The 12,730-nt window shown below is 32.1% G+C and overlaps 1 protein-coding gene across 1 annotated transcript in view; it reads right to left on the bottom strand.

The window, feature by feature from the left end:
• LOC148275315 (metabotropic glycine receptor-like) overlaps window positions 1-10,490 on the bottom strand; it is a gene marked incomplete at its 5' end in the record, with an annotated part of 46,505 nt that extends 36,015 nt beyond the window's left edge. Inside the window, 2 exons of the mRNA XM_088235863.1 lie at window positions 507-698; window positions 10,422-10,490. Of these exons, the coding sequence (XP_088091989.1) occupies window positions 507-698; window positions 10,422-10,490 (261 nt within the window). The remainder of the gene's footprint in view (window positions 1-506; window positions 699-10,421) is intronic.
• Window positions 10,491-12,730: the final 2,240 nt, after the last annotated feature.

Raw genomic sequence — 12,730 nt, 5'->3', positions numbered from 1 at the left:
TTATGATCCACAAAAACTTATCCGAAGACTGAATCAGTAGGAACTGTATTCATGAAAAACTATAGGGTAACGATTTTATCGCTAGGTTCTAATAATAAGTCTTTTCCCAGAACTTCGTAGCAATCTTACGCCATTCCGGAAGCTTTTTAGCTAGGTTGGCGTTTTCTTCTAGACATTATTAGCTTTCAACTTCTTCCTTAATTTACTGTTAAGAAACCGATTCCGCCACACCAAATTAATAGGAAGAATTTTGATTAGTTTTAAGAACGTGCACACACATGTAATTTTTATTATTTTATATAATAGTATGATGAATGAGTTCACATAAAGCTCGTCTGTGTTATAACTTTAATTCGCTATTAACTCCAGAGATCTCAGAATAAAAAGTCTTAGCCCATTTTTTCCCACTGCAAGACAAAGGACTCCGCTCGATTCTGTATTGAGATTACATTTAGTCCCTCGTCCACTGTATTCGATAATAATATGATGGTATTTTGTTGGCTTACCATAGCAAGAAGGTATTTGAGAAGATCGACATCCCTGACGACCCAGCGGTGCGCCTTCCTGGTACGAAACTCTATGAGGTGGCGGTACATCTTTAGGATGATGGCTCCGTAACATACGACGAAGCCAAGCTCCCGGAACCACGGCTCCACCAGGCACTGCTCCACCGACGGCTCGAAGAAACGTACCACAACCTGGACAATATGGAAAATAAAGAAATTAGGAAAAAATATAATCAGTCAAAGAGCGAAGTTGATAGCTGTATGCATCAGGCAGACACGCATTTAACTGAAAATCTAGAATCTTTTAATCAAATAATGTAGACCTGAAACTACACAAACTTCTTATAAGGACCTATGTATGGAATGTTTTAATGTACGGCTGTGAGACATGGTGCCCATCAGAAAGAGACATTAACATACAATGGGTTAAGGTGTCCTTTTATAGAAGAATTTTGAGAAATTTCCTGTAGGGACCGCATTACGAGTTCTTAGTGGAAGAGAATGAGTAAGGCACCTGCTCAAATCTATCTTCAAAAGACGTGCTAGATAAAATGGACACATAGTGCGTCACGAAGGTCTCCTACATGAGGAAAAAATGAGGAGATGTCTGAAGAAGATTTATGTGAGGACATAAACTGCAGATCATATGAAGAACTAAAGAAAGATAGACAGGAATGGCAAAGATGCAGAGTTTTACTGCAAACTAATATATATTATTTTAATGAATTCAGAAAGAGATATAATTAGATAATCGACACTGCTTTTACTGTCAGAAATTCTCTATGGTGTTTGTTACTGGCAACACTAGTGGTTTTGGCGAGGAAAAAATAATGTACTAGGCATATCCAGAAAGTAAGAGTACTCGTGCTGTGAGATTTTTTTTTCTAACACAACACACACCGGCAACCCTCGTTAGTACCAAAACTTGCCTCGTAGTGTTCGTTTCTGTGAAAGAGGTCTTGAAGTGAACGAAGGAGATGGCGGGATAGTTTTATGAGAAGGGGATCAAAATGCTTGTACCACGACTTACAACCTGCATAGAACAGGAAGGTGACTATGTGGAAAAAAAGTCCATTACAATGTGCTGTTTTTTTTTTAAATACAAAAATTTAGTACTCTTACTTTCCGGATGTGCCTCGTACTACACTACCCCTACCATCAATTTACTTTATCCTGTTCATTCCTGCATTCTGCCTTTTTTTGCCAACGGCATAGCAAAAATAAGCAGAATGCAATGATAAAACGCGCAAGAGATGGATAAATCAAGCCAGGCCCCCGCTCTTGGAGAGCCGACAGCTGTGTTAAAAGCGTCACTGTAGAAATCCAAAAGAAAAATGTGAATAAAGAAGCAGTTTTCTACCACCGAGTTTATTTGAGCTGAGCCAACAAAATACAGTCCGATGATCTTTGACATGAACTTTGACAAAATAAAACGCGGTCTTTTAATATGAGCTCTGCATAATATTTATACCATTTTTTTTTTCACCAGTAAAAATAGTTTCCAAGCACTCATTAGAGTAATATACATATTAGGTTAAGACATTTGCTTTTTTTAGAGGTATCGACAATCTCTTGATAATAGTTCTTTTATATTATAATGAAAAATTTAAAAAAATATCCGTTTTACGTTTATTTAATACCGGCTTTTTTCATAAGTCATCATTTTAAATTAACTAACGCCAAAATAAAAGAAAAATTATATATAGGTAGATATTTCTTTAGAAGCTTAGCAAGCTATGAAGGTTTTTTTTATTACCTATGAAACTATGCGTTCTTTCTATGTTGACGTTAATTTTACTATGTGATGATAACATGGCATTTACAACCACTCTTAACAAAGAAATCAAATGTAGACATTTACATTATTAACTTTTAAAGAATCAGCTTCGAAAATTATATGCTACTCTATATCGCATTTCACTCCAACTAGACGGTATTGAAAACAAAACAGCTACCTTTTTGCTACAAATGTTTATTCTATCGATATAAAAATTGAATGATTCGAATCGTTAAAATCAAAACGAAAATATTTTTTTCACTTTTCTCACTTTTCAAACAATTTTAAAGAAATTTTAAACGTACTTGATCTCTTTGAAAAAAAAGGACTACTAAGAAAATATAGCTTAATGGTTAAACTATATGAGGAGCGTAGAGCTCAGATGAACTCAACCAGCTTATACAATAGATTAAAATAAGCCCTGTTACAAGGAAAATAGGTTGACCAAGTTTGGGTACTGAATTCTTATACCTGACCCAGAGTTATACTATCTCTTCTTCCCACCTGCGAGTTTCCGAAAAGTTAAAGTAAGCGAGAGAAGCGTCTAGTAATGTTAATATGCTTTACCGGAGATCAGATGGGGAAAAAGAATGAGTGCTCAAAATTGTAAAGAATAAAATGAAAAGAATTATGTTTAAAGTAAAAACGTCTTCTTTACAGCGGTAATTCGATTTAACAGCCTACTCCGAAACATTTTAACAGAAATTGACACATTGTGTAATACATTGTTCCTTGCCCCTATTACACCGTGTAAATTACATCAGCAATACCTTCAAGGAGTAACATTTGTATTAAGTTCGCTTTATCGCAGTAATCTTTGTGCGATACGTAACAAACGGTAAAAAGTTAAACAAAATTATGGCCATTAATCATTCGTGTTATGGAAAAGCGCAGGCACGCCCGGCGGCGCGGCGCGGCGCGGCGCAGGGCGGGAAATGCCTTAAAAGCTTTTCCCGCCAACTCCGTCCTCCCCGGCCCCCCTCCACTCCCCCTCCCCGAGCAGCAACGCGTGGCATAAGGCAATTACAATTAGGTACTAAGCAACACTCAACGTATTATGGCAACATTCTAAATAAGTAACTGAATTAACATGCTCGCATTTTGTTAATGTGACAAAAATTGCGAGTCATTAGTACTTCGCGCGTTGTTTCGGCAGAATCTGATATATTTACCGGAAATTTCCGCATCTGTTCGAATGTAAACCGAAGCGATGTGTTGAAAACAATTTCATCACATAAAAAAAATGCCGTAGGGTATTTTTTTGGTACAGGGAATCATTTTATCAGTAGGTATACTAATTTAAAGGTTGTCTAGATCACAAAATAGGCGTGAGAACATCAATCAGTCTCAAGTTTCAGGCTATATGTGTAAATTTGTGTACTTTGTTAGCACGCATATCTAAACATAAAGTATGCAATTACTTACGAAATAAAAATATATAGTTACAATGTTGACAAAATAAGAAATTAAACTTGGAACCTCACAACATTGTATGTAAAATAACATGGAAACGAGCATGGATAATCACCATTAAGATCGTTAATGTAATTTTGAGATATAAAATGAAAGTCGTTGTACCTTAACGCTTTTAACTGCAAAACATTATATTTCCGGATAGCTAGGTAATTATGCGTGAAAAAATTATTTCATAAGTAAATGAAGTTTTCTTGGTACATAGTTTGAAGGATTAGAACCGTAAGCGTCAAGATTAAATATTGACCACGGCGAATAGGGTTAAAGTGTCAGAAATTTCGTTTTACAAGACGATCAATGAAAACTGCAGTATATTTTTTTAGTAAAAGCTTAAAATTTTTTGCCGCTTCTAAATAAACGTAGGAAACATTATATATAGGAGAAAATGAGAAGAATCTCAAATAAAGTTTTCGATGAATATACTCGTAGGTAGTTATGCGAACGACTGTCAAACATTTTTTTTAATCAATCTTAAAGTCAATATGAGTGAATCTGAAAGTCAATAGTAACATTATGTTATTTTAAAATACATTTTTAATATTTTATTATTCATCAGATTTCCAACCAACTAATAAAAAAATGGATGTTATAACGTATGTGAGGAAAAAATATATGCTAAAATTGAACTAGAGTATGTGTATATAGATAAATTACTCTTGATACTAGTCTTCAATAGGAAAAGGAGAGGAAAATTAGAGGAAAGTTGGAGATTATAAGGAATAGACAGGAAATGTTTCTTTAGACGTGACATAAACAAAGTTACTGTAAAAAACGTCTTTGGAATGAGAGGAAATTCCATATGTCATACCGCTCGGACAGTATATGAACTAGAGAAGAAAGAGGAATTATGGATGGGAATTAGGAGCGTGCTTTGAGAATGCGAACGAAGAGATGAACCATGATCTGATAAGCGCTGAAAAATTTCAAGGAGTTACTTGTATAGTGGAGCGCCAGAATTATGGAGTAAACAGAAAAAAGGGTATGATAATCTCTCCGCTGAACTGTGTAATTTTGAACCGTTTCAGATGCCTATTTGTTGATATATACATAAATTTATTTTGACATGTTTGCTGGAGTGATTATGCCGAGAGATATGATAAAATGATGGGGTTCCATGTTAAAAACAATTTTAAACGTTTTCCCATTTTTGTATATGACGCAATTTTTTCTTTCAAATTATGTCGTTTTCAAACAGTTATTGTCACAAATTGCTCCAAAAATTGTAGAATTCCGAATCTTAATCATGATGTTTTCAAGAAATTAAGTTGTTTTTAACAATGACACTAATGAACGGCCTTAACTTATGTATTTATAGATGCTAAATTCAAGTGAGGTATCAATTTTCTAATTAAGTTTATCGCTTCAAATGTTATTATCGCTTTGATTCCGTTGTTTCGCAGTATTCCCGTCATCATTTTAAAGAACTTGGTAATCAAAACCATTAAAATAACCGTAACCTAGAAGCGTGACGATGCTTTTACTGATAGTTCAAAACTCGCCTTGTTTATATCTTTGCAGAATTAGATAATGAAAATCTTAGATGAGGTAAAAGTTGACTTTTATTGAACGACTTGACTGGTAAATTAATACTGTATGGGATTAGTAAAAAAAACAAAGATGTAAAAGTGTAAATCTATGTTTATGATAACGGTAATCGATATCAACAATAACAAGGAATTATTTACTGATCAATTTATATGGTTATGTTCATTTTTTTTCAAAATTCATGATTAAATCTAAAATCATTTAAGAATCAATAAATAATTGTCTCTGATAATGATCAACAAGTTAAATCTCTTGATTTAAGCCAACTGTTCATTTTGTAGTGCTAAAAATTAAAATGTTAAGATGTATAAACTTAAATCGAACACAGGTTTTAAAATTTTTTTTTAAAATTTTTATTTGCCATAATCATTTATCTTTGATTAAATTAATAGATGATGTTGATTTATGAATTAACTTAAATATATTATAGGAGAACTTAACAATCACAATTAGTATTAAAAAAATACGTAGACTAAACATCTGTTTAATTAAAACTAATCAACGTTCATAATTCAAGCTAAATCGCAATCATGCGTTGAAATATCGGTACTCGATACTTAGCCTACGTTTTTTAAACTTCATATAATAGAAGCATGTTCCCGTTTGCACAAACGGATAATATTATGTAGAACACTCATGTAAATTAAGATCATAAGGAAATTTTAAACGAGTTTTGTTATTAATTAGCCATGAATAAAACGCGTCGGGGTTGATTGCTCTTGCAGAGCTGATTAGCAAGGTGTTGGAAGTAATATCCACTCCAATTACAATGTGTGACGTGTGTATTAGATGCAGATAGAAGCTCGCAAAAAGTGACCAAGATAGAAGACACGTCAGTATGTACGCGCTTGGCCATCGACCGCGGCATTGGTGGTTCTTCAAGCGTGGATCCCGGAGATGGAGAAGTCGCTAGTACGGACCACGGACCTTGGAGCCACTGTGAGGCAACAGATGACTGGCCTACATAACACATTAGATAAACGACATCGCATATCAGATACTATTATACCTACTCTTATGTATGATTCCAAATGTGACGTCAGCCAAAAACTATTACGGTAAAAGATTCTTGTTCGTACTTCTCTTTAATACATCTTAATAAATGTAACAATATTTATTTGTATTATTTAATTCATTTATTTGGTCAATAAATTAATACCAAATACCGAGTCTATGACACTACAATACATTTTCTGTCACCTAAACATTATAAACGATTTTTATGTTTTTCACATTTTATTGAAGTGTTTAAATTATTTTTAATACGTGTATTTGTAAGGTAAAAGGCATTGCACACGTGTATATTAATAAATAAATAAGTATGGTGACATCGGTAAAGAAACTAAACAACAATCTTTTCGAAACTCAAGTCCATAAATGAATAGCCAAAAGGACTTGATAAGATGCAAAGAAATATATCTTTAATGTCAAAGTATAATTATTATACAACATACTATGATTAATGTGTTGAAAGTATTATCTTTTTAGATTTATTTTATTTCATTTTCTCATTTTAAAATATGAATGAATATAAATTTTAAATTGTTATTGATATGCATGTACACTTATAAACAAAATAAAATGAAACGTGCCCATGGGCACGAAAAAGACTACAAACATAACCAAATAAAATATCAAAGTTAGTACATGACCTTCCCTATCTAACAGCAACTAGAAAACTTTTTAATCAAACTAAGCAATTAAATATAACTGAACTCTTTCAACTAGAATCATTAAAATGTATCCATAAATTAGCCACTGATGTAATTGTAGACGATGAACAAAAACTTGTAAAAATTAAAGTACACGTGGACATAATACGAGAATATCAGAAAAATATCATAAGCAACTTTCTAAAACAAGACGAGGACAGTCGAGACTAATAAACCAGGGACTGAAATTATACAATAAACTACCAGACATAACTAAACAAAAGACTCTGACAAACTTTTCAAAAGATGTAAAAAATATTTTTTTGGACAAAAGAGTATGAATAAAAAAAAAAAAAAAAATTTTTTGTAAAATGAATGTAACAATCCGTTAGGGTTAATAAATAGATTTTCAAATAAGAAATTATTTATAAAAAAATACAAATAAATGCGAATTATAAAAAAGTTCACATATTTGTTAGATTATTGAAATAAGAAAAAAAAACAATAGAGGTTTCATTGTTGTGTTCCAATCTCCGGATTAAAAATCCGAGATTCGCTACTCTTGATTCTTATTTACGACTATTTGAAAATGGCCAACAAATTAAAATGTTATGTATATCGTAAAAATACATAAAAAATGTTTTAAAGCTTAATCTTCTTGCAATATTTGCCAACCCCGTTGTGTATGTGTGTTTTTCATAAAGGCAAAGCTTACAAGTATGTAGTTCTCTCTAATTCATCCTGTGGTTGATCAAAATTCCATTTCGATTTAATAGATACAAAGTTATATTCTTCTAATTTGACAATGAAATAAAACATGTAAATAATTTTTTTACCGGGTTTTGAAATTACATGCAAAAAAATTTACGTAAAACCATAAATGTTTTCTACCGTTTAAAAATAGGAAATAAACATATATTTATTTTCAGAATATAATTATCATTGCAATTGCGAGATGTGTAAAAATACCTAATATTTTATTTGTCAAACATGCGTTTGTAATCTCCTGCTGTAAAATACGTTCAAAATCATATTCAGCTTTTATCTATTTTAAAATAATATTTACGATTGGTCCGATGAAACGCGAATCTAAATATTATGGTGAAGTATTAATACAATATTTTGAAGTTTTTAAGTCCAAAGCATCGTTTATGATAACACCTACTATATAGTACACAAATATTCCAGCGAGTATATACATAAAAGCCCAGCGAAGTTCTATTAATATTCAGATATATGTGTGTATATCTAGCGGTTGAGCCATTTTCTATAGTGCCATGAGATATAACAGATCGAAAATAGCCGCAGAGTGATTTCAATTATGATTGGTCCAATTCCAGGAAGATTCGACGATTCCATATTCTCTAATCTACGCGTTCATTAAACATCAAATTCAATTTAAATAAAGTATTGTATTGTAAAACAATTAAATTTGATTTGGTGATCATTGATTGGCCTATATTATTTTTACTATTCTATTACTAGCATCATTATGACCATAGGAGTAGACAAAGAGGATGGAATTTAAGTTATATTCAATCGTATAGTGCATGCATTTGGATTATAGACACATTTTATCTGATCTTGCTAAATATTTCTAAAATAATATTTTAATCCTGCTACGAAAACTATTGCAATACAATATTGATTGTATTCTCAAACAAACCTTTCGTTATAAAAAAAATTATTTGCTCTTAATTTCGTGGAATTTTTAGCAAATCGAAAAAAAATCATTTTTAATAGACATACGTATATATTCAATACTTATGGATAAAATTTACTATAAAGAGTTTCCTTTTTGAACAATTTTCTTTAGTTAATTGATTAAAGCTAAACAGTAGCTATCAGTACCTTTGGACTTAAAAGATAAAACACGGGAGTCCACTTTTTGCCGTTTTAAAGTTGAAAATGCAGAAATTAACCCAACAAGATATTTTATACGTGAATAAAACACCAAAGTCTACTTTGGTCATATAAATGCTTTTTTAAGTTGAAATTAAAATCTGAAGTCTACTTTGTTTTAATGCAAAAAATATAAGCAGTCACAGAAATGCTTTTTTAATACGTACTATAACTATAAAAATAATCATTATTTTACACAAATAACATGCAATAAAAAAGCATTAAAAATATATGAAAAAATAAAAAGCAAAATTGAAATAAAACCAGATCAAATATTTGAAAAACCATCAAAGAGTCTTACTCAAATCCCTCCCCCTAAGGAAAATCCAGTCCTGAACCCTTTATGAAAAAAGATTTGGTTCTTGAGAGCTCACAACATACTTACACGCTCTTACAAAATATTAAACACTATCGGTGCAATAAAGGAGAGGTGTTTCTGAGCAAAAGTCGTCCGGGTTTTGGGTTGAACATAATTCATTATCTGGGAAAACCTCGTACAAACGTTTTGCTGAGACCTCTCCCTATTGTTCGACCAGAAGTGTGTCAGTGCCTCTTTTAGGTAAAGTTGCCTCACATCCAGTACCCCCATGCACTGGAACAACTGCTCTGATGGATATGTTGGAGGACGCCGGAGTATAATGTTTAGACATAATTTCTGAGAAATTATTAGAGGCTTTAAAACATTGAAAGTTCTTTATAGACTGAAATTATCTCACTGGTTCAAAAAAAAATATGGAAAAGTGCACAATCACAAAATCTTGTTTCCTAAACATTTCGTTGAATGTGACTCCGTGGTTTATCCTTTGAGGTACAGATATTTATGTTTCACAAATATTAAAATACATCTACACTAAAAAGTATTTTACTAATTAATTGGAAACCACCTCTTTATAATAACCATATACCAAGAAAGTAATACAAACATACTACATGTTAAAAAACGAGGATGTCAAACCGAAAAATGTACAAACTTATAAATAATATTTTGAGTTTATCCAAATTTTGTAGACAAGTACTGGATTCAACTCCCTGGGGAGTTGTTTATATTAACATATTACAACAAAGATGAAGAACATTTAAGAGAAGATAATTTAGAATTCTAGGCATCTACAAGGCTTATGACCTGTCAATGATGTAGATGCCTAGAATTCTATATTATCTTCTCTTAAATGTTCTTCATCTCTGTTGTAATATGTTATTATAAATAATAACCTAGGTACAAATATTTTTAATAATATTTTATTTAACATACAGTGCTAGCTTTTTTAATCTCGTGTAGATAACATGAATTTATTTTTTCATTATAAATAAAAATAAACGAATTATTCCGTTAAGGTAAACAATAATATAAAAAATAGTACTTTAAATATAAAATTCGTGCGTAGAAGTGAAACAGAATAACATTTTACCGTTTTTGCAATGATCTTTTCAAAGTTGTTCGGGCGTGCAGTATATACCTACTACCTATTATATTATCTCTTTACCAACGATAATCGGACATCTTATGATGTCAATTCAGGTGGAGTAAATAAATGGTATCGTTTTTTATGTACATATTTCACTTACCGTTGAGTAGAGAAGAAATATCCCAAGAAGTATTGTTTCTAATATTGTCCACATTCCAGAGGCAATAGTCTGAAAACAAAAAAGAATAAGTTGTAAGATAACAAACTAAAAAATGTAGTATGTACTTCAAAGGTAGTAAGTCTAATACATATTTTTGTATACTCGTTCGACTCGTATAAAATTTATTGCCGCCATCTAAGTTTCATTGTTTTTGTTACAATTTATTAAAACTCAAATGTTTTAATTTTGAGTCGTGACTGGGGTATTTTTAAACTATTTTCATGGCCTAATAAATAACAAGCAGAGTAAACATAATTCGCATCTGATTTAAACAAATCTAAGTTCGTAAACCTTTATCATTGACACAATCGCAGCTTAACATAAGGGCCCGTAATGCCCGAAGGCACATTTCATATTATAGTTCAATCAATTTTTAAATATTTTTTCGAAGTCTTCAATTTGATAAATCAGCATTTCGAGGCATTTTAATTAAGTCGAGTTTTAAAATTATCATGAAATACATCTACGGAAATCGCTAACGCATTTTAATAATCTAATTAGTGGAATACTTTTGTGTAATGTTTCCAATAAACACACCCGAGTTTGTATTTTATAAAATTTACATAATAAAGGAATTAATAAAATTTAACGGAGCTATCGACGCTGTCGAGCATGTTTGTAGTAAACAATTGCACGTAATTTTACAGTACACTGCGTTGGCTGGTGTAAATCTTCGTGTTTTCCTCATATTATTGACTTTCAATTTCAAACAATAATGCTAAATTTGGGCCGCACTCGAGCCAAGTTCACGGTTACAGTACAAGACATCGCGATTACATATTTATTTAATTCGGCGTAATACATTTTAAAAGATTGGTATGTTATAAACTTGAACATTTTATGATTCCTTAAGTATTTTTGTTTATCTACAACCTTAAAGTAGCTCCTCACGCTTGCCAAGCGTCGGCAAGCGCAAGCGTGTGGATCAGGTATTTGGCTTGCCTTGCAGACGCTCGCGAGCGCTTGCCGCGGTTTGGGACGCGGGCGGTATCGATATTTTGTCCACATATCAAAGGAAGCCATAGATTAAAATTTAATCAATTCACACATCAGTCCTGTACTATGAAAAAGGAACAACTCCAAAAACTTTAAAACCATTTTCCTCGGTTTTCAATTTTAAAAAAAACATTATAATATATAAAGAATTGTATATTATAGGTCTACACAGCGTTGCCAACCTCCATCATGCAAAATCGGTAGATTGATTGTCCTCTGGGCGGGGGTGGTGGGGAAGGGGAATGTATTAAAATTTCCCTACCGTTTTTTCATTATAAATTTTCGCTAAACATGCAAGTGGATTTTTTTTCAAATCAAACAAAATGGCGGCCCCCTTGGACTAATGGCTGACGCTTGCCTGAACTTGCCTGAGATCATAATAATTTACGTATTTTTTTACGTTTATCGTAATTTAAAGCTTATTGATAAATTAATAACTTCTAATTACTAAAAAAGGTTACCAAATTTAAGCAGAAAATAGTTGCAGGTGACAAAAATGCTTCATTATTATTAAGTGATCTGTTGACATTCCATTTAATAAAATAGAAACTACGGAATAATGGAGAGAAATGCCATAATTTTGATTCATCAGTTTTTTAATTAAATGGAAATTACTATTTGTCAATACTAACCAATCAACGTATGTATTATGTACGACCGAAGGATAAGTAGTATTCATAATAATATACAGATGGCAGAAAAAGTAACTTTCTGGGTAAACATAACCAGTGAGTATTTGGTTTATTTATTTATAAGTGGATTGCCTATATTGGGGAAGAATAAATAGTAAAAAAAACTCTATGGAAGAAATATAAGCATTTGAAAATCGGTAGAATTTAGTAGATCGGTAGATTTTACCTGAAATCGGAAGATCCACCAAAAAAACAGTAGGGTCGGCAACGCTGGTTCCATATGCAGAAAATGAATCACAAAATAAATAAAGCGTCCGTGCAACTCGATCGATTGCCGTGCGGCAACCAACGAACGGTAGAGCGATATATTTCTCTTCCTTCTCCCCCTCTTTCCTTCATTCGAAGTATTGTCGTGACATATGTAGTTTTTAAGATATTTAAATTGGCAAACCTTCCCCTAATGCTCAACTAGCCCCGCTCCACCCTACTTCTACCTTTGGAGTAAAATATTCTTCGATCTTCGCAAATTCGACCACATAACCGAATATCGCACGCAGCTACACTGGATCAGTATCAGGCATAGAAGAAACATTACATAGAAGAAACATTTACACTTCTTTA

The sequence above is a fragment of the Micrasema longulum genome, unplaced genomic scaffold, assembly GCF_059751315.1.
Source record: "Micrasema longulum isolate JH-2025_06_02 unplaced genomic scaffold, ASM5975131v1 h1tg001461l, whole genome shotgun sequence".
In the NCBI taxonomy this organism is placed as follows: Eukaryota; Metazoa; Arthropoda; class Insecta; order Trichoptera; family Brachycentridae; genus Micrasema; species Micrasema longulum.
The sequence above is the reverse complement of the archived record's forward strand: the minus strand, read 5'-3'. Positions and strand labels throughout refer to the sequence as shown.